This window comes from Genypterus blacodes, unplaced genomic scaffold (genome assembly GCF_046128005.1).
Source record: "Genypterus blacodes isolate CSIRO-AG114 ecotype Tasmania unplaced genomic scaffold, CSIRO-AGI_Gbla_v1 ptg000061l_1, whole genome shotgun sequence".
Taxonomy (NCBI): domain Eukaryota; kingdom Metazoa; phylum Chordata; class Actinopteri; order Ophidiiformes; family Ophidiidae; genus Genypterus; species Genypterus blacodes.
The window spans coordinates 4,210,201-4,233,396 of NW_027466873.1; the positions used below are offsets into that span (position 1 = coordinate 4,210,201).

At 43.3% G+C, this 23,196-nt stretch overlaps 1 protein-coding gene across 1 annotated transcript in view; it reads left to right on the forward strand.

Annotated features, from left to right (window-relative positions):
* The first annotated feature begins 576 nt into the window (after window positions 1-576).
* Window positions 577-23,196, forward strand: part of mctp1a (multiple C2 domains, transmembrane 1a) — a 109,285-nt gene continuing 86,665 nt past the window's right edge. Inside the window, exon 1 of the mRNA XM_076154185.1 lies at window positions 577-1,116. Within this exon, the coding sequence (XP_076010300.1) occupies window positions 577-1,116 (540 nt within the window). The remainder of the gene's footprint in view (window positions 1,117-23,196) is intronic.

Below are 23,196 nucleotides of genomic sequence, written 5' to 3' on the forward strand. Positions count from 1 at the left end.
GAGAATAAACAGCAGGAAGCACAATTGAGTTATAAACATTTGCAGGAGGCATTATGGGGTTGGTGCATTATGCAATCACCTTATTGCACAGTTCAGTGACATGGTTGGCCAGATGGGGAGGCGCGTTGCAGAAACCCCCCCCCCCTTCATTTGAATATAACAAGTGATGGTTAAGTTTGCATGAACCCCTGTGGACAGAGAGGAGATCCAAAGACCCCCGGCATGCAGGCAGACAGGAAGGCAGCGGAGGTCGAATTCCACCACGATTTTTATTTTAGGAATTTTATGAGTCAACGCTGAGATCCAACTTCACCACTGCTGGAAGGAATTTTCGTCAGATGGACCAATTTTCAGTGCTGCCGGAATAGAAATCGACAGCGTTCATTCATCCGGATGAGAGACTGACAGCCCCCCTCATCGTCATCACCACCATCACCATCACCATCATCATCCTCATCATCACATTGTGCGTCTCCTTCTTAGCGGTGGAAGTGCTGCCGAGCTGCAGCAGCCCAACTGTGACATCGTTCCACTATAGGCTCCGTGCTCAGGCTGTCCGGTTGCTGCTCAGGCACAATGGAGGAAAAATCACCCAAGGATGAGAGCAGCGCCCGGGGACAAGAGTCTCTGTCCTACCAGCGGAGGATGTGGAGAAATTTCCAGGAGAAAACCAAACCGTGGCTCAGCCCGAAGCTCGGTTCGGAGCGTCGCGGTACCGGTGGTGCAGAGGGCAGCAAAAAGGAGTCGGGTTTGTGGATGTTCAAGAGGAAAAAGAAACAGTTGGACCGAGTGTTTTCATCCTCTCAACCGAACCTGTGCTGCTCTCCTCCGGCACCTTTTGAGGGGGAAAATAAGTCCATCGGAAGCGACTCGGTCTCGGGGGCGAGCACTGACCGTCAGCCTCTGCTTCACCCGCTCGGCGCAGCTGCCGGGGCCACCGGGAGCAAACCGGAGCTGGCGGCGCACGACAGCCCGAAGCTCCCGGTCTCTCATCTCATCGCGTACCAGCAGAAGAGCTCCTCTCTCGGCTCTGCGTGCTTCGAGAAACTAGTGGTGGACCCGTCGGCCGCGGCGGTGGGAGAGGAGGAGCAGCTGCGTAAAAACGCGAGTGATTCTGTGAGTAGAGACGCGTGGGGTAAAACACGAAGCCGATTGATTATCTGTTCGCGCCGAGAAAAGGCAATGGCGAGGGATTAAAACCCAACAAGGAGGCATAATTTACCCTAAAAGTGAAATACGTTACATTAAGTTGATAGTGCTGCTGGGCGCTCATTTATCTTGAGACGCTCTATCGATTTGTCACTGCACTTCTGCTCTCCTTCCTTATCCTGCAACCCAGATGACTCTAACCCAAGCAAGTGTAGGTCAGCACAATCATCCACAATCATCAGGTTACAGTACAAGCTGGCCTTGATGTCACGTCATATTACACCATATGCCCCTTATTTCCAACGGGCTCTCCCCTGGCAGGCATTTTCAACCTATTTTTCCTGCTGACATCACTTTCTTCCACTACAAAGAACCCAGAGTCCAGTAGCCCTTAGAGTTCGCCTGTCACACTGTCCTTGTATAGACAGATCTTCCAACAGGCCCATCGTACTCAGGAGCGCGTTATGTTTTCCCTTTTTGTGAAATATGGTCAGTAGGCATATTGATGACAGGCATGCCAGTGGCACTGCGAGAGATTGATGCCTTGTAAAGTCCCCCAACATGCAACGTGCTTAGTCAGCAGTTTGCCCCACGGGAGGAGCAGTATCACTGTGATTCAGCTGGAGGCAGGTTCGCGTAAGTTACATGTTCAATTACATAAACAACTGAGGTGTGAGAAAGGGTGACTTTCATATCCAACATGAGTGTCATTTCTAAAATGATGCTGAGGATGAGTACTGACTTACTGACTTACTGACTTATTCTGACTCCCTGGCCTCAGTTATTGCACAGCTTTTCATCTCTCCACTTTCCATAATGCCCCCTTTCAAGTATTCCATAGCCGATCTGATCTCTGTCCAAAAGTGATTTAACATAGGGGTGCTTAAGAGTGCACTTCTCCCACTGGAGTTGGGGCCAAGGACCATTTATACATTTAATCTCCTGCAGAAGCACGGTGCACTCAGCTGAAGAGGTAAAAAGAGGGCGAGTAGAATGTGTGTGAGTGAGTTTATTTGAACTGACTTGCAGCTTCTTCGTTGCACTCATCCGGTTAGTTAATAAACAATATTCTCTCATAACCAAATACACTTGAAGCAGCGAGTGTGAGGCATTAGGTATATATTGTAGTCATCTTCATCATGTATAACTCACTTCATCACAAGTGTTGCATTTCTATTCACAACTTGACCTCACAATAAATTCGAGAAGGTGGGAAGCTGTTAGATGAACATTTCTAATCTACGACGAAGACTGTCAAATGTCTCACATTGCTCGCATGTGTGTATGTTGACTACTGTGCATGAGCATTATGTACACACACTTTTCAGCAACAATAAGCTGAATTTGTTGAGTATATTTCTCATTACTAAAGTAACTGAAGCATAGAGCTCCAAGCCAAGGTTTCATGAATGCATTAGTAATAAGATACCACATACTGTATATAAAACACATTTTGCTGTTTGGTTTGAAAGGGATCGATGCCAAGATCTGAGAGTCATTTCATTATTGAATTTCTTTAATGAATTGATGAAGGATGAAATAAGTGCAGGGGACATTAGCTGCTTGATGGGCTCAACGTGTGTGTGTGTGTGTGTGTGTGTGTGTGTGTGTGTGTGTGTGTGTGTGTGTGTGTGTGTGTGTGTGTGTGTGTGTGTGTGTGTGTGTGTGTGTGTGTGTGTGTGTGTGTGTGTGTGTGTGTGTGTGTGTGTGTGTTGGGGGATATAAAATATTTGTCAAATAAACATTTTATAGCTGTTATAGGACGTCACTTGTTATATTTGTTTTGATGAATGAGATAAGTTTCATCTACACTAAATAGGCAAAACAAAATCTATCCCTACAATTCCTTCTGCTACTCTAATTCTCAAAACTCAACTCAAAACGGCTTCCACCGCTCTCTCCTGCCTTCTGTGCTCGGCTCATCGGGAGTACTTAAAATTTTTAGCATTTAGGAAGAAGGAAAGTAGGTTTTTGTGTCAGAGCCTATACATACACTAAAGTACGAGTGTTAAAGATGTTCGGTGGGCATTCATGATCATAAAACTGTCTCATGAACAATTCAAATGGTAATTTTGTGCTTTGGATAATGACGGGGCGGACAAGTGCTCCTTAAATCCTCATCTTTTTCTGTGCTATGACAAAAGTATTATTCATGAAAGGATCAGGCGAGGTTAGTTGTTCAGGATGGAGCGGATTGTGAGTAAGGCACAGTGTCACTGCAGCCTTCTAGTGATACATCAGGGTCAAAGGGACAGAATCAGAACTTAAAATATGTTTCATTGAGAAACCCAGCCCAGGATCAGATTGGTTGAGGTTCACAGGCTTATGTGAGGTGTTCAGCTAGTTGCACTCAGCGTAGCAATAGGGTGCTTTAAAAAGCCATCACACAGATGATTTCATTAGGCTCTGGTAAGGCCCATTAGGTTCACATTGGGACAAGTGTCTCATCAAGCACTCTTAACAACTGAGCATTATGCAGATTCCCTTGTTCTTACTTTTGTTTGTTCTTTTTTTTCTGATTTGAAGCCAAAAATGTGTTACGATTGCTGGCAGCGAATCTAAAAATTCTCAGGGTGTACGATGGCATTTCTGAAGGACCTTCGGCGGCAACAGAAACTACAGGCACCGGATTGATGATGAGACCCTCAAGCTGTGTGGTCGGCGTGAAAGGGTGGAAAAAGCACATTCACATATCTGAAAATATGACTGACACCATTGGAGGAACTTGAAGGTTTTTGCTCTCACTCTGTGATTGGGCGCCTTGGTGCTTGGTGCCTACCTCCCACTCAGCAATAGGAAAGTGTGAAGGATTTGGAATGTGTGTTTGTGTGTGTGTTTAACTATTGGCCAGTACAAATACGTCTGCTGCCTACTGTCCAGGCCCTTGGAGTCTAATATCGTTTTGTAAGTAGTGTTAGGTTTCCTTGTGTGTTCACAGGGAGACGTAAAGGCAAAATGAATGTGACTATTACGCTTTGCTAATTTTGCAATGACTAGTGAGCTAGCATGGGTTTCTCCTGGATTTTTACTCAGCGTGCCGAGAAGCAGGTGCAGAGGAATTGATGCATCCTCAAATGTTAGCTACAGTTTGTGCTGTTCAGCTCCACTCTACCTTTACTCAACATGTGCAAATCAGTCTGTCACTCATTTGAGCTTGCAGCAGATGCTGTCATCACAGTTCACCATGCAACATGGACAGTCCATTAACACCTGAATGTGACCCGCAATGTGACACCTTGTGTTTTCCCAGTTCTTGCTCTCACCTATCCCCCCCAAAATTGCTTTTGCTGTCCTTCCTAGTCCCCAGTCTTTTGCCCGTCCTTGAGGGATAACCTTACCAACTCTGCCTCTGTCTCCCTTATCAATCTCATGTCTCCTCCTGTCTTATTCCAATCTTAGCCCCTGTAATGACGACACTCTTCCGTTCTCAGAGAAATCAGAGCTTTATGAAGACAAAACCAAAATAAATCCCTGCCTAGCAGAATAAAGTCACTGTGCTGCTACATGGGAACTGCACTGTGACATTGTCTTACCCTCTGGCACTGTTCTTCCCCGTCTCATCCAGCCCTGTTGCACAATCACACATTCTCTGTGTCAGCCGCACACACATCGTTGTTATATTCAGGCACATACATGAATACCCACATATTCATTGTGGTCTGAGCCTCTGGATGTTGTAAACAAGGTTAAGTGATGACTCACTGAGAGAAAAAGATTGAGGAGGCTCTGGTGTTATTCTCAGAAAACATCCAACTTAGTCCTCCTCTCTTTTCATATAGCTTGTGAACTTTAAGCCAGCACATATGAGCACATCCTTTTCATAATATTGCAAACAAAGGCCAAATGCAATAGCAGACTTGATGTATGAGGATCAGTAATGCGGGAGCAGGTAGAGATAGGGCTTTATAATCAATACACATGACAGGGGAATTACCTGTCCAACTCCTAATGCCTCCCCCTGCCCTCACACACTCGCCATCGCTGACTCAAGCCACCTGAGTGTTGGAAGATGTGTGTACTTGTAGACTGAAGGTGGTCCAATTACAGATGATATTCAACAGCAGCCTGCTATGATATTTTGGTACATATGAGAAGACAGAGTCGTGTTTGTGTTGTTTGAGTGAAAGGACAAGTTGAGTGACTGTAATTTGCTCACTTTAGAGCCCAAACAAACAGAGCTCCTATGTCTCTCCCTGACACTGATGCTCTTGAACTATAATATCAATTTCACCGGCAGCTTTTATATGTGGTCTGGATGCAGGAGATGAAAGCGAGAGCCGGCTGGGATGCAGACAGACAAACAATGTGTGTGACACAGGTGGATTGTGGTCATTTCTCTCGGGGACAAAACACATATAGTGACCAAAGGCTGCGGGATGTTTCTCCTGCCTCTGATGCTAATCAAACACAATTTGCAAGTCAATGTAGACCACACTTCCCCATTGGTGAATGAATATTGAATATTTGCAAATGAGCTTCCCTGCAACATAGATGGATAGTGTCCTGATGCTCTGTTAGGCACAAGTGCTCCTGCTGCTCATTAAGAAGAGTGTGTGTCCTTGGCTGTATGTTGGATGGGCTGTGTATCAATCAGTGGTCACGTGTGCCTCAGCTGTTATTGTTTGGCGTGTGTATGTGCTATGAGTATGCTGCACTTCATTATGAAAACGTGTCCTGGTGTAACTCGAATCGTCACTCTGAACCTTTGAATGTGTTCTGTTTATGATAATGCACTGGTTCAATCAGTTTGACCCTGATCGCTCAATTGAGTAACACAATCGCCAGTTTTTAATCATGTTTACTAAATGTTACTGCAGTGGTGTCAGATCTTGCACCTTTTGTGGAAATGATTTATTCCCATTTAAAGCTCCCCAAGGCCTGGATTGTCCTGGAAGAATAAAGAAAAAGACTTGGTTGATGATACCAAATGTAACATTTGAGCAAACCTGCATTGATTTGGTTTTGTTTACTCTTTTAAACACAAAGCTATCGTACAACTCATTTTGATATTTCACACAGTATGTGATAAGATATGACACGTGCCTGCTTTCACTGAATGACTTTGTAAATATTTTTTATTTGATAAGGACAGGGCACAAAGTAACACAGCAACAGGACTAGGAAATCACATTTTGCATGGGCTTTGTCTGTGCTGCCTGGAAATGTCCAGTTTTAGGTCTCTAAGTCAGTGGTGATCAAACTGTTGTGGATCATGAATCTACCCCTATTGTAGCAGGTTTTAAAAATGTCTTTTGAAGTCATTATTTTAGTTGAATTATTCGTCTCTTTTAATGGAAAATGGCCCAAGATGTGCACCCTATGTAGGCAGGGCCTCCTTTGTTCACAATACATTCAATAGGATTCAGGGTTGCAGATTCCGAAGCAGGTACTACCACAAAATTAAAGCCACATTTTCATACTGTGCTCAACACAAACAACAGGAACTAAGGCAGAATAAGCCGCAAAGCAGGCAGCAAACAGGATAATCCAATGGCAACATGTGGCAAGAAAAGAAGGATTCAGAAAATTCCCACAACATCTGACAGGGAACAATGGGGAAAAATGATTCAAGACTGTGTGAGTCAAATCAGATACGGGGATCAAGTGTGTGGGGTTGGTATCTGGATAGTAAGAGATGAGAGAGGGGAGAGGGAACACAGACACACACACGCAAGGAGAATAGCACAGGAGAGAGTGAAACAGGGACATAACAGGGTCATGGTGGAGGGGATAGAAGATTAATGGGCACAAAATATTTGTGCTCTCGTTCGATCGTCAATCCCAATCTTCTGTTGGATAAAATGTGTCACCTTCACCTCCTGCACAAATGTTAAGTTGATCTGAGCTGTGGGAACGTTTTATGTGATTTCTCTAATGGTTTGTCATTTGCCATCTGCAAGGTTTTAGGGAAGCCGGTGTAATCACTTCAAGAGGCAGTGTATTGATCCAGAGAGAGGGAAAGGGAGAGAGAGAGAGAGACAGATAGATAGATACAGAGAGTGAGAGAGAGAGTTGCTGATCTCGGTGTATTACTATTGAGTCTGGTAAACACAGACAGCAAATTAATTATCTATCTTAACCCTCCCCTCCTGTTTTCCAGTTGACATCTGTTCCATAATGTCGCTCTGGTACTCATGGAATTTAATAGATACACACCTGAATGCTATGGGACTGATTTGGAGTTTCAGATTTACTGTCATTGTTCCCCGCAGTTCAATTTCCTGTCGGTAACTGGCCAATAGAAATGCAATAAATCGGGACAAAGTGTTTCCACTGTGGCTTGAGTTGACAGAATGCAAACTCAACAAGTTATCCTTTGAAATGCCAAAGAAAAGCCTGTATCTCTTTCTACCCCTGATTATGCACAGCAGCAATCCGTGAGTCCAACATCATTATAAATATTTTCTGAGGCGGTGGCGGCTGTAGGATAGTTTGGATAGTTCTGAAATTCACCATTGAGTTAATTAACTGAGCTTTCAGCCAAGTCTGCCTGAATTTCAGTTTGCCAGAGGAGAATTTATGTGTTCTAACTCTACATTCTGCTGAAAGGGTAGCAAAGGGAATTATGTAATGCCTTACTCAATATGCTGTCACAAACGTGATAGGCTTTTATGGAGTTACAAAATTTAGAATCGGGTAAATAGGTGCTACTACAGAACTGTTGCAGTTAGGCACTTAAATGACTGCAGCAGTGAATCAGTAACCTAGGATTCCTTAATCTCTAAAACTAGAATCAACCAGTGTGGAGTGCAAAGCTCGGGGAGAAAAACGATCTCATTATAAATAGAACAAAAACAAATAAAAAGACCTAAGGAAATGCGGTGGAATGGCTCAGTTTCCTCTCTTTTCTTTCTTTCTTTGTTCTTTGCATCAATTATGAAAGATGGTTGATGCAGAAAATAAATGTATAATCTATTGTTTATTTTGATTGATATGTGTGTTGTGTTCTTTCGTCTTTTCCCAGGGCCCCTCCCCCTATTCATCTAATCCTCATTATTGACATACAAGTCAAACACAGCAGATAAAACAATTTTACTAATCCAATTGTACTTTTAAAGTTGATAGAAGAGGTTCAGGTTACATGAAGCCTGTGTGCCTTCATGCTCTGCCAACATGGAACTGCCAGACAAAACTCAATTAGTACACGACTGCTGCTGCCCTGGGCTTCTGGCATTTTGTCATGGACATCAAGTCTTAGCAGAGATAGAGCTACATAGAGGGAATGGTACATATGAAGGCTTATTTTTGTTTATGCATAAGAACAGTATGTGATTGAATCTTAATAATGCTTTCTTGTAGAGGAGGAAACATATTTAACGTGTAAAATTGTCTGAAAATCTACTTTACAATAAACAATAAACATGGAAGTGGTGGTTACAGCGCCACCCTCAGGCCAACTTAATTGGATCATTGCCCACCTTTCCGTCAAGTTGTAAAAAATAAGATAGGACAAAGGTATATATTTACTATAGTGCCTAGCCGTAAACTAGGCAGGTCCGTGTCAGCAGTATTTATGTTGTGATGAATGGCTCATTGTATTACAGATATCAGATAACCTCAAGAGAAAGCAAATGAACATGGTGTGGTTTGGTGTGTGTGTGTGGGCGTGTGTGTGTGTGTGTGTTTCACTCAAAGCTCAGTGCCTAATGATCCCCCGGGTGATGTCACTCAAATGACAGAGCCGTACTGCAGGCTAGAACACTTTTCTCTCCAGCAAGCAATACAGGAAACACAATCGGAGAGCTCGGCTCCAGCAGCTTCAATGCTTGAAGTGTTGGAAGTGTCAGACCTTCTTTTAATGTGAAAAGCTGGCACCGTCCTTACTTCTCAGACGTCAATGTGCTTTGTTGCCGAATGTTGACAATGCAGGTGGGTTTAATAGAAGTGAAGTGTAATGCTTCTTTATTGCTCCCTATGGATTTTAGCTCAGCCTCACAAATCCATAGTTTTCTTTTAACTTAACAATACAGGAAGACACTAAGAAACAAGCGATTCACAGTATCAGCTTCAAAGCCAGGTGAGTGGTAAATTAAAGCGTCCTTTAAAGTAAAAAAGCTGGTGGTGTTCTCTCGTGCCCTTTCCTCTCGGGCAGTATAGAGTGTTTGGGAGCTGAATGTTTACAACATAGTGGGTCAGGTGGGGTTTAGTTGCGCTGCTACTTCATTGCCTTCTCATAACACTTTTTTATTTTATGTTGTCCGTGGGTCTGTGAGTAAATGCTCATTCTCACAAATCCATCAGCGGTGTTTGTTGTTACCACTGGGCCCTGAGAGCACCTGACCTTTAAAGGTGACATCATATGAGAGTTGTGATTAAACTGATGTAGTTTATACGGTACAGTTTGTTTTGTCTGGACCAGGGAGGTGATGCAGCCCTTGACAGTGTCTGTCCTTCACAAATATTGATCGTATTCGGCAACAAAGACAGACTGGCTTACACATAAACACAGCCCCTATGAGCTGAGTTGAAAGAGAGAAATGCATCAGTCTGAGCTGCGGTTGCTGGCACTGCTAAGTTTTGCTGCTGATTTTGGTTGGCTTTTGGAAGGAGGTTAGTGCCACCTACTGGCCCAAGGCTGATGTTGAGCTCTGGAGAAAGGAGTCAGAGAAGCTATGACAGTGTAACAGAGGTTTTTGATTGGATGTGATACTTAGCTTTTCATTCAAATGTATCTTGTTTGCCCCAGTAGGATTGAATAAGCTATGCAACCCATACACATGATGGAACATGGCTCAGACATGTTTGGTTTTGGTGAAAAAGTCCTTTTACATGAGGCCAGCTACTCGTAGTATCCTCTCTTCCTTCCTCCCTGGGATTAATTTTATGCATGAGGAAAGAATAATGTTTGTTTGTAGGCGGTGACATAAACAAAGACAGTGGGATACACCTTGTGACTCATTTGCATTGCAATATGATTTGTTATTCATGACTTCTATCAGCGGGAATAATGTGGCGAGAATAAGACTAATAAGAGGAAATCGTGAGCTCATGTGTTTGGGTGTTTAGTAGTTTATTAGTCATAGTGTGTGATTTGAGTCCAATGTCAGTGTGATGTGAAGCCTAATCTCACATTTGTGTATTCTGAATGGCAGCGGCATTTCTTCACTTATTTTATGACAAGTACTTCAACACTGAAAGCAACAGTCAGTGATTTAAGATAAACATTTTGGTGAAGTGCAGACAATTGTTATTAAGTCAGTAGAGTGCTTTCATACAGATGAAGTGTTAAGATATTTCTTTTTCTGTGGAAATGTAGGCGTCTGGAAACGCTTGATTTGTATCTCTGCCACAGCACTCAGAACATAACTGTTCCCCCTCGAGAGCTGTTGGCTGCGTCTGTCACTTTTAGATTTCTTTCTGAGGAGCTCGTTACGTCCCCCAACAATCTGCAGTTTCCCAACCTCACCTGTGACACCCACGGATATCTTTGCAAAACAAGGAGGATCATTTTGAAATGAACAGTTTTGAAAATGTTTGGAAAAAGAGGCTTTATTTTCATGCTCTAGTTCAGTACTCCATGAATGTGTTTTCCTTTCCTTTCCTTTCCTTTCCTGGAGATAAATTAGAATGAAGCACAGTCGTGTCCAGTGACTACATCTGTTGTGCGCAGGGCTCCACCTCCAACAGGTGGCTGCTATAATAAGTCGTGGTTATGACCATAGGCTATAGACTCTATGAAAAGACCTGCTACATCACCCCACTATTTTTCATATCGCGTCACTTTATTCAACTCCTGGTGTTTTCTAGCTCTATTTGTAAACTTTGCCCCTCATGTCTGTTCCATTTGTCATCTGTCTGTGTTGTTTCAGTTCCTTCATATTTCCTTTCTCTCTTCTTCTCCTTTCAAGGACAAATAGCAGAGATGTCCTGATGGTTATGGCTGACTTGTAAAATTCTTCCAGAGGTGTGAGGAAGGTGATATTCCTGTCTAGCCTGACCCTCAGTGCCAGACAAGCTCACGCACAAATCTGTCAATTCCTTATTGAGAAATGTGTTTGCGTTCCTTCCCTGCTGACCTCTGAAACTCTGAGCTTAGAGAGCGGATTCCTTTCTCATTAACATGTACCTCAGCTGTTATTGTAGATGTGATACCTTGAGACACACACGAATACAAACAAACACACTCAGAAATGGTAAAACTGCGACACGCATAATGTTTATTTGCTCTGTCCATTTCTGTTCCCTCACATTGCTGTGTTGCTGTGCACAGTTTGTGCTTTGACTCATGGAATCAGTGGTGAGTTGACTTACTTGAGTTATGCTGGATGTAACAACACACTTGTGCTGCACTAACTGCTGTGTATATGTAGGTCATGCGGCACAAATGCAGTTATTTTTGTGTGTTTTACGTAACAATCGACAGTATTTTGCATCAGTGTCAGAGACTCTGTAGCAGCAGAATTGATTCTTGGTGTGTTTGTGCGAGTCCACTGCAGATTCATAGAGAACACGATCTACTAGAGCAAGAATACTGAAAACTAAGTGAAATATGATACGTATGCTTGTGCTGACAACCTTACTTTGAATCGACAATCCATTTTGCAGCAGTATGATGCTTTCAAGTCATTGTTTTGTTGTCATGGTGTGAAGACACTTGGACACTTGGTCAGATAAAGTATTTCTCTCCAAATCTGCTCAACCAAATCAGAAAGAATTTCTCAGGTGGCCAGAGAGAGGACTCAAGAGGAACACTGATGTTGCTCTGTGTCTGCTGGAGGATTACTTAAAGGCAGAGTGTATACATATCATGTGTATGCATATGTTGGTGTCTTTCTACCGCTGTTGATCAATTGCTTAATGCTGCTTCAAAAATATGTGTAAGTGTATGTGCATGCATATATGATTGGTAGAGACTGGACCTGCACTCCTGTTCGATTTGTTGCTGAGTCTATAAGATAAGATAAAAGGATCTCTGAACCATCCATCCATTCCTGAGTCTTGGTTGGGGAGGCAGCATGGCAAGCACAGGAGCCCAGATGTCCCTCTCCCTGCCCATGTGCTTCTTGGGGGATTCCAAGACGTTCCCAGGCTAGATGGGGCATGTAATCCCTCCAGCGTATTCTGCCATGATCTCCTCCTTGTTGGTTGTGCCTGGAACAGCCAACCATCGGTAGGCGTCTGGTCAATCTCTGTAATGATGCCTAAAATACAATAGGAAATGGTGAGGTCATCTTACTCATCAGACATTTCTGTGAGTGTAAATTGGGATCATTTACTGTCTGCTGAGAGTGAGGAATGCAGAGAGGAGCTTGGTGTTGTTTAGTATTTAGCAAGGGCACTGAAATGTCAGCCATCATCTGGAGACAGGAAATGTTTCTTGCGTCAGACATCTGTTCATCTTTTTTCCCTGCCTCCTCTGCTTTGATACTTAATTGCGAAATTTCTCATACCGCTCACGTTGTCTGCACCCATTATGCATTGCTAGCATATTGTATAAGTATTCAAACATAAATGAATGACCGGTGATCTGTCTTTGTCTGTTTGAGGGAGAATATTGGATTCAAACTTATGGATTTCAACATCCGGAAATAGATTACTGAGATCCTGTTGCAGCAGTTGGTTGAATGTTATAAATATTTAGCAGACGATTAATTTGACCCCTCTCTGTGTGCTTAAGGGCATAATCTCCCTCCTTTACACTGGGAAATGGGGTAAATACATCTACAGCATGGCAAAGGTTATCCTCATCTCCAAGTGGTTTATCTTACTTAAACAAAACATTATACTTCTTATATACTAGCTGAAATCATATCATACATTCATTTTCTCTATTGTAATATGTTTCAAGTCCAATCAAGTTTTTGATTTAAATGAAAAAAGTGTGATCTCTTTAAATCTTATACTAACCAAAGGCCACGTTGAAGCACATTCAAGCGTATTACTGTGGCGACAGAGATATGACTATAATGCCACCTTCATCACCAATCACTAATAGCTCATTCCCACATTAAGGGACTAATCAACTGCAAATTTCTACAGCCAGCCAAGACTCTAATGACCCTAATCAGTCCACTAAGAGGTGGCAGTCCGAACTTTTTTTGTCTCTGCAGGGTTCAAGTGCCAGAAAAGACTATTTTGGAAGAGAAGGCGTCGAAGCTCTCAATCAACAACCTTGAAAGAACACGGATGAGGAAAGTTTCTAACATTACAGCTGGGGGGGTTTATTTATTTATTTCTATGTGAATTCAGGGGGGAAGATTTTCAATGACCGATGAGCTCTCCCTGGTTCTAATAGGAGCCTGTGGCTGCGTTAGTGTGGGTGTCGTTATAATGATAGTGGATGAATCACCGGCTGAAACTTGAAAGGTTCGCTACTACATTTTCTTAGATCTGGAGTGTGGGCTTCTTTCCAGGTCTGCTGTGTGGGTTGCTGCGATGACACACTGCGTGTGGGAAGTATCCAGGCTAGTTTGAGGACGTACCTAGCCTATCCAGAAAGACGATACTGTGCTGTATGCTGCAATTTGGTGACTGTTATTTCGTTTGGTAGTTTATTTCTGTTTTCAGAGGTAATTGTCAAATATAGAAGATTTGATGTCACACTGAGCTATTTAAAGTCTGGTTTCATTGCAGGAACAATAGTAGATGTCAGTCTCTTAGAATCAAAGACAGAAGGATCCCTCCTCAGTTCACATTTTTGCACCATCTATTTATAATCGGAGATGAGTCAGAGATGAGTTTCTTTTGTCCGTCAGTACCTATATCCACTCTACTTTCTGTATTTTGGCAGGGAACTTTTTTGATTTATTCTCATCCATGAGAACTGTCAGTATGACTGTCAGTGTCACTATTGCTCTCTCCTTTCCCAGTCAAATCCAACAAGTTCACGCTATTTTGTCAGGAAGTGTGAAATGTGGAAGATCAGTGAGGTTTTGAAGTTAAATGTGCAGAGCAAAGAGTATCCTTGCACTTGGTCTCTTTAATACCTTCACCTATAGACACTCCCCTTTGAATTGACCCTATGTAAGGACAATGTAGGAGTGACTAAATGTGGTTTCACTTGTACTGTTCATAACATATGCAGAGATAATTATGTGGTATGACTATGATTGTGAGGAACCCACAGGGACCTCTGAGTGCTGAGGCAATGCCAGTATGTGGTTTCAAAGACTTACTGGTGCTATGGTGCTCATCTCTCACAGAGGTAGTCGGTTATCATTGTGTGTGGATTGCAGGGTCCACTCAGATTGCTCAGTCTTTGTCCCCTGCCAGACAGAAAAGACAAGATGAAGGTAATTGACCTCCTTCAGAACCAGAATGTAATTCAGGGGCCAGCAACAGCAATTTGTGATTCTTAGCACGAGGCCACATTTTCACAATTGAGCAGAGGTCCAAATTGATGTGTTTGTCCAATGTGCATCCAAACAGACACAACTGGCACAGAAGCAGCTAGATTAAGATAGAGTAAGATGGTTTGTTTTTAAAATTGTTGATGGTACTTGAAGGTTGTGCAAGAGATTTGCTCCTCTGTTCACTCCTCTAGTTCTAATGACAGATTACCTAGCGATACAATAGCGATACAAGTTGGCAGTGTTGCTTAAAATGAAGCCGTTCATGGTTTCCTGTAGGCTCCAAAAGACAGACGACCCCAAGGGAAGGAGACGAAGGGCTGGGCGCCTGATGGATACCTAATCAGGAAGGTGGAAGTAAAAGTTTGTAGTGATTAAGCTAACAAAGTTAACGGGTGGGGTAGAGGAAGACAAAGAGATGAGAAAGAGCAGGAAATGGAGAGAAAGATCGATTGTGGTGCCTCTCTCAAGAGTTGCTCTGTCTGGCTTGGCTCCCGCTGTGTGTGTTGGCAGGCGCAGCAGTTTTGTTGCCATTTCTGTACACTGTGCCCTTTATACATCATCCTTTTATCTCCCCTTGCCCTATGTTGTGCCTCTTATCTCTCCATCCAACTCCATAGGACTTTAATCTGATTTGTTAAATATTCTCTTATTAATAGTCTCTTTTAGTATTAATTGTGTTCAACTCCTCATCCATCTAGTCTACTGGTTATTCTATACATAATCTTGTTTAGTATGATTCATTATTTTGTGCATCACTCACTCCCAAGGCCTTTCTGCATGACCAGTTTTGACTAAGCTGTGAAAAACGACTGATTCTTACTAATCCTAAAATATTAATTATGAATATTTATGCAAAAGATCCAGATTTAGTTTTTGCTTTTCTTTCCTTTCAAACTTCTGCCTGCAAAGACATCATCTTGCAAATTTACATTTTTGTTCCGGGAGCCTTTCCCAGTGCATTTACTGTCATGACAAATCTTAAAGTTGCACACACACACATCTAAGAGTAAGATGCCCCTATAAACGAGGGAGGCCTCGCTGACATTTTAACACTCCGGTTGGCCGTAAAGACAAAAAAGACTGTAAACAGAGGCATTAAATGGTGAAGCAAGAGAATTGATGCAAGGAAGGAGAAGGAACACTGGTCTAGAATTAAGAAGTCTCAAGACTAGACTACAAGAACAGAGTGGAGCGAGAGCGATGGAAAGGAAGAGGAAGCGGGAAAGAGGATGAAAATTGGGAGAGACATGTCTGTGCCACCTGTGCCAGGCTGCTTGTGGTAACACCCTTTCCCCCCCCCCGGCTGATATGGAGATTAGCTGATCCTTGTAATTGTATGCAAAGCTTTCACCCGGCAGCTGCTTTACAATTGTTTAATAGATTATTGATTTCAGCCCCCCTGATCAGATGTCACAAGCTTGCTGCATAAAAATCGATGGGAAACACTCGGGTTACAAAGATAAATAAATAGATAACAGTTAAATATATCACTCTTTGTCTGTCTGCGTGATTATCTGTCTGCCTGCCTGTCTCTCTGTCTTTACTGTCTCTCCCTGTCCATTCGCCTGTCTGCTTGTTAGAGAGACTCTGCACTGATCACAGCTGATGACACTGCAGTAATAGAAGAATTATAACAGATGAGGCGGAGAGGATTTAAAGCGGTGGTGTCAGATTGTCTACTGTCATCCATGCCTTGCTGTGTTTAGGGTTGAAATGATGTATGTACAGTGGTGCAGAGTTGTGTGTGTGTGTGTATGTCTGTCTGTGTGTGTTTGGTGATGTGTGGTGACTAATATGCAGACAGATGGCATGCACTGCAGGCTCCAGCGATGCAGGCAATGCCACTACAGGAGAATGAGGCAGGGGTGGAGGCATAGCATGATGTTTGTTTATTGTGTACACGCTTGTGTGTAGAAAAGAATCATTCGCACACATTTACAGGGTGCATGGATTGTGTGTGTGTGTGTGTGTGAAGCCATTCAGTCGTTTGTTACTAAAGGCAGTGCTGGGAGTTGTTGGTGTTTATGTAAGCATGAAAGTGTAAAGACTAACGGCTAACATGCCACATGTCAGCAAAATGTACATTAATGTGCATTAAAAGTGCCTATGACACGCATTCTCAGTGCCACAGGTCTTGGTTATATCATATTTTTAAACCTGACAGAATGGCTGAAGGCAAATGTGCTTTACTATTAAGTGCACTGAGGTGCCAAAATGTAATTTAGTTATGTTTCCCTTTTCCTTGGAGAAAGGATGAAAGATCTGAGCAATTTCAGTTCCCTCTGCTTCTCTGTTACGCCCTGGGTTATGAGAATCAGGCCCGTTGCCTTGTTTTGGATGTCGCTCAGCAGCTGATACCAAACCTGCTGACAGACTAGCTGAAACGGCCACATACACACAGTACACCAGCACACATGAAAGGGACAGCTGTCGTGTACCGGGGTCTAAGTCTATTGTCATAAAAGAATGCGTTTGCTCTCTCTCACTCTCGGAGCCTTGACTTCTGTTGTGATTGTGCCGTGCTGTCAGATTCAGGCGCCAGAGTGGCACCTCCCTGCTGTTGTGCTGCCCTGTCTGCTTTGACAATCACCTTTCTTCTTTTGCTGACTAACTTCAAGTGGATCAGAAAGGTGTAGCACAAAAAAGGGGAGAATTGTATACACTCTCTCTCTTTGTTGTGTCTCTCTCTGTTTTTTCAGTATCTATTGCATCAGGTTGCTCCTTTATTTTGACTCCCTGTGCTGCGGGCGGTATCTTTGCCCATCTTGTTATCTCTCCTTTTCTTTCTACATTCCTGGACATTTCAGTCATTTAGCCCTCTGCCCAGGTTGCAGCAGCCCTGTCATACTGCCACATGGATTATTGCAACAGTCAAGAAAGCACTATGGGTGGGACTCACAAATAGAGGCACAGCTGCCGCCTGCACTCTGGGGTTTGCCCTACCAGCACTCCCCCACAGCTTTCTTGAAATCTGAATTTAAACGTTATTTCATTCAACATTATACTGTAGTGTGTCCCTTTTCTTTTTGGAAAGATCCGATACCCACAAAGTCGTTGGCATTGTGCCAAACATGTGAGCCACACAGATGCCATCACATATGAACAAATCCACCTGCTGATGTGCTTACTGCTCTCTGTGGAAGGACTGGCAGACCATGAACACGGTTTGACTTAGTGAAAGCACAGATGGTGAGAGCGATCAACATGAACACTCACCCCCACTGGCAGATGTTAGCCGATGTTCAGCTTTAAAATGCTTGTCGTAAATTTGTCATGACATTTTCTTTGAAAGAAAAAAATAACATTCAATATGAAACTCTTGGTTGACCTCCACACGATGGATGATGTGAAGGTGCTTGGGGTGAAATAACTTTTTAGCCAGCCGTGTTTTCAAACTTTATTTGTAAGTGTGTTTCTATTTATCAGAGTATTGTGTTCTGAGTTTGTAGACTGTATTTATTTTGACTGTACTTATATAGTGCTTTATTTCCAGAGTGCGTTATAATGATCTCACATTCACACACTGATGGCAGGGGCGCGTCCACATCAGGAGCACTTAGGGGTTCAGTGTCTTGCTCAACAACACTACACTTCGACAGGCTCTTTATAAGGAGCCTGGAATTGAGCCAGGAACCTCCGATCCCTGTCTGACTGCTCTATCTTCCAGAGCCGCGCCAGACAGACTACTGACTTGTAAAGGACGTGATAAATACTTATATACGTTTAAATATTTAATGTATATTATAATATAAACTCATCCCTCAGGGAGCACCAATCATTTAGCTTGAATGCTGCATAGGGTGGGGCTTAACAAGAACTGCCTTGGGATTGATGGCATTGGCATTAATGGACTGTCCCTAAGACTTTGCAATTGACACAGAGCAGGTACTTAGGGCATTTGACACAACCAGGACAAGTAGGGTCAACCTCAGATTCTCAGGGTAAGATTTATTTTATACAGTGGTTGAAGCAAAAAGTAAATTTGCAGAGGCTTGTTCTTTCTCTTTCTCTCTGTCTCTCTCTTGAACACACACACAGGCAGCAACATGACCCTAGAATGCAGGGTTGATGGTAATGTATTTTTTAGTTGTCTTTGCCCGAAGTCATTGAAGCAGTGAATACATTTTGTTTAGCATATACAACATTAACATTAACTGTGCTGTAAGTCACGCAACAGCTTGTTGTTGCTAGCTAGTGTGGATATGGACAGGACAGAATAGATTACAGAAGACATGAATAGCATGCCATGTCACTAAATGGCAGGATGTCCACTGTCTTTTAACTGGTTTAAACATTGAGACTGGAATAGGTCAACAGAATTTCATACGACTTGCCTTTGTGAAGGTTAAGACTGAAGACTTGTTTGTAATGTGCAGATTTGCGACTTATTCCCACCTCGGTTCTGCAGCCCTGTCCTGGACCCATTTCTTGACTTAAGTTGTGCAAAGTCAATAAACCGGCAACATGCACAACAGTGACGTTCCACTGAATTACAGGCTGCACCACAGAGGCTCGTTCACCTCTGCCTACTGCTCTGGATCAGGACCACAGAAGCTCGTTCACCTCTGCCTACTGCTCTGGATCAGCACCACAGAAGCTCGTTCACCTCTGCCTACTGCTCTGGATCAGCACCACAGAGGCTCGTTCACCTCTGCCTACTGCTCTGGATCAGCACCACAGAGGCTCGTTCACCTCTGCCTACTGCTCTGGATCAGCACCACAGAGGCTCGTTCACCTCTGCCTACTGCTCTGGATCAGCACCACAGCGTGATTGAGGGCTGCTGCGGAAATCTGCGGTTCAACTTTTGAACAAACACCTTTGAACTTAACACAACAGCTGCAGACAGAGAGATTTTAGACTTAAATCCCTGCCCAAATCAACACCATGCCTTCCCTGCTGCACTACTAAATTCAACACTCTCACTAACTGGTAGCTCAGTTGGCAATCTGCATTTTCACACCTGCGGCTCGTTGGCTATCAGAGCCAACTTGCTGTTTCAAATTAGATGTTGATGAGCTGAACTTCCTCTCAATAGACCACTACACCACTAACTTCAGAATGTGTTTTAACTCTTAATAATGCAAACCTGCTATCATGGAAGATCATTCAAGAATGCAATAAATCATAGTCTTTACTGGTGAAGCCTTGTTTTCACAGAAAAAGGCAGAAAACTAATCTCTAACACACAGAACACACTTTTACACACATTCATTTGCCCATAACCTAAAGATCCTTTTTATACAACATTTACTGCACAGTTACTGCGTACGGTCCTGCCAGGATGAAATGAAAAGGGAAGAAAGTGCTGATACTTCTTTTAAATATTGAAGACGGGACAGAAATGGAGGAGGGACGGCATGAGGAGATGGACAGAGCAAGAGAGAGGGCGGCGCAGAGGGGAAGAGAGCGAAATAGACGAGCCCACTGTGAGGGAGGAATGAGATGAGGAAGTGACTGTTGGAGAGGAGGAAGGTGAGGTGAAGGTGATGAAGTGAGTGTGAGAGATAAAGAATAAAGTGAGAGAAATGAGTCAGTAAAACAGACAGAAAAGCGATTCAGAAAGAGGGATGGAGTCACTGATAAGAGAAGTATGATGAGTGATTAGTTTAGTTTCTTTTGGTCTGTCAATAGAGTTTGTGATGATTGTTGACAGTGATTGTTGACAAAAGAATACGCAAACCCACATTGTGCTGCGTGTTTTAGAGCTTATTCCTAGATTGGAAGACATTTAAATGAGACTTAAACAGTTATTGGCTCGTTCATTAATGGGGGCTGGGCCATAACATAACAGTAAGTGTAATTTTGAGATGGTCCCTTGTAGACAACACATAATTAAGTTAGAGAGTAGCGTTTGATAGGGGTTACATTAATGACTGAAAGCTATGATGCAAGACAAGGCAAGGGTCCTTCAGTATTCACAGGGTTTAATCATTTCACATTTTGTATGTTGGTACGCAAAAGAATGAGGAGTTGAAGTATAGAAGGGCGAGGAAATTGGTGTTGTGTAATGTCGGTCCTTTCTTTAAGCTTAGATTTTGACTTTTCAGGGACACAATGAATCACATTCAAAATGGCTGCATTCCATTCCGATGTACAGCGCCGTTGCCATGGCCTTCGTGTAGGCCGGCTCATTTCCTGGCACACCTAAACGGAACAGAGACCATATCAATGTTATGAGTTACAAATGCGTTGTTTGGTTGTTCTGAGCTGTGCTGATCAGTTTTAGCTCTGTGACGGGCAGGAGTGCTTTCCACGATGTACCCTTCTCTTGCCACTGCATGCCAGGATACAGGAGGCCATCACTATGCCATCATATCCACCACTGCCCACTCAGCAGGATTGCTGGAGCGTCGGTAGTAATTGGTTGCAGAGGGCGAGTTTAAGCCACGCTGTTGTTCAACATTAAATGCTTGCGGATTGTCTGGCACCCCTGCAGTGCATCAGGGTTGGCGGCATCCAACAAAAGCATCACTAAATTACTTTCTGAACGTTCCAGGTTTGAAGCTACAGCAAAGGAAGCCAAATTGGTGTTTTGAAGAATGACCGTAAGGAAAAGGGGAACAGAGGCATAGAGAAGGAATTTGTAGGTGGTGGGAATTTGTGCAACATCAACAGCAAAACCTTGACAGTATTTGAACATTGCCCTCACTTTGTTTTGATACCCAGACTAATTAGACAGAAAAAACATTGCTAAAAGGAACTAAGAAGAATAAGATGGATGAACAAAATGTATAAATATGGCTGCATATAGACTTTATGGACCCGCTTTGCAATTCAATACAAATATCGTCATTCATAATCCAATTCTGTCTTTTTGATATTTTCCATCATTGCCTCTTTGTTGTTCCATTCAAACAAGTGGGTATTATGACCATCATATGTGCGTTTGACAGGATGTGTACAATGCAGACAAGATAAAATCAGCTCTGTTACAGTGGAAGGCATTCTCTTCCCGGTAACTGTTTTCCCTTTTCCCGGCAGATTGGGCTGCCAGGGAGTATCCTTGGCTTACCAGTGCAGCGCAGCTGTGTGAGAGTGACAGTGAGAGAGAGAGAGAGAGAGAGAGAGAGAGAGAGCGAGGGCAGGAGAAAGGGGAGGAGAGGAGCAGAAAAAGGAGGAGAGGAAGAGAGAGAGTTAAAGGGAGCGAAATCTGCACAGGTAGAAAGTGTGTAGTTGCCCGTGTTGTGTGCTTGTGTGTGTTTGTGTGTGTGTGTGAGGTGATTGTATTTGCTGTATGTGAACGTGCAGGATTCGGAGCAAACCGGTGTGTGTATGCATGTGTGTCTCAGTCATATAGGAGAGTACGCCGGCAGCAGCAGCAGCGGTAGTACAGTGTGAGCGCGCTCTGTTTCTGGATGTTAGCACTGCCTCTCTCAACTGTGGGACGGAGCCTGACTGTAGGTATACCACACACACACACACATAGACAAAGAGACACACATACATGTGCACGCGATCCTTTTGTTTTCACTGTAAACCATAACAGCTGGTAGTTCTTCATTCAATGCTGCTCGTCTCTGTAAGCTGACGTCTCTCTCTGTTGCTCACATTGTTGAAGTTATGCCATTGTGTCATGGTAGTGTGTTCCGTGTGAGGGTTGAGTGGTTTTCGCGGCGATATGCTCTTCTAACCTAAAGGATTTCCATCGTAAGTGTGGACGTGTTCAAGGGATAAAAAATGTCTCCATCACTTTTGCATTTTCACACATTTTCATAGATATTTTCATACAGCATTTCCATGAACACCTGTGCCTGTTTTGTTTATATTGAGGTTTGCACTCGTATCTCTGTCAGTTTGGACTGTCTTTACACTGTCTGCAGGTGTGTGTGTGTCTGTGTGTGTGTGTGTGTGTGTCGTGTCCAGTTTCCAATTGTGTGGAATCTGAGCCGGCTGTTGAAGGCAGTGTGACATGACATCAATGGACCTGTGAGTGAGACTATAGGAGAAGAGGGACAGGATGGAGATTGGGAACGGTAGAGGGCAGAGAGAAGTGGGAAGATAGAACATTTGGATACACAACTCTTCCCAATATGTGCTTCCATCCGGAGCAGAAAGTGAAGAAAAAAATGCGGGATGGAGTGCCAAAATGATAGTGGGGGGAGTTGACAGACTTAAACAGACTGGGTGTGGAGGTGAAGGTTGATGTGCCCTCCCGCCCTCCTTCTGTCCCCGATTTGTGTCCCCTTGTCCACACCCCAAACGCCAGACTCTCCAGCCGCAGTCTTGTTTCCTTAATGCCTATTTCAAGGACTGTGTGGCTAGAACGTGCTCGGAATGAGAGCAAAAGAGAGCAGGGGAAGGAAGAGCTGGAGCGGGAGGATGACAACAAACACAGGGGGTGAGATGAAACATAAGAAAGGGGGAGAGTCTGAGGATGAGGATGAATGGTGGGTGGCTGAGAAAATGTGTGTGACGCAAGAGTGGTTTTAGTTTCCATCAGACACAATGTAAACAATGAGTTGGCGCTGCAGTGTTTCTTCCAACGTCTTTCAGATTGGTTTAATGCACCTCAGCTTTTCTCATTGTTTAAGAACAGCTGCCAAATGACATGTTCACATCACACAAGCTCACGACTGAAAATGACCTGTTTACCGGATCTGAAGATGAGCTGCAAACTGCCTCAGGTCGGGATACCTAAATAATAGTTCCAGCCATTGTATTGTTGTATGCCCAGCACACTATTCATATTTGTGTACTATGAAGTGGGAGAGATAAGAATAATTAGTTTTTAGAAATGAGTACAAAAGAGTAAGT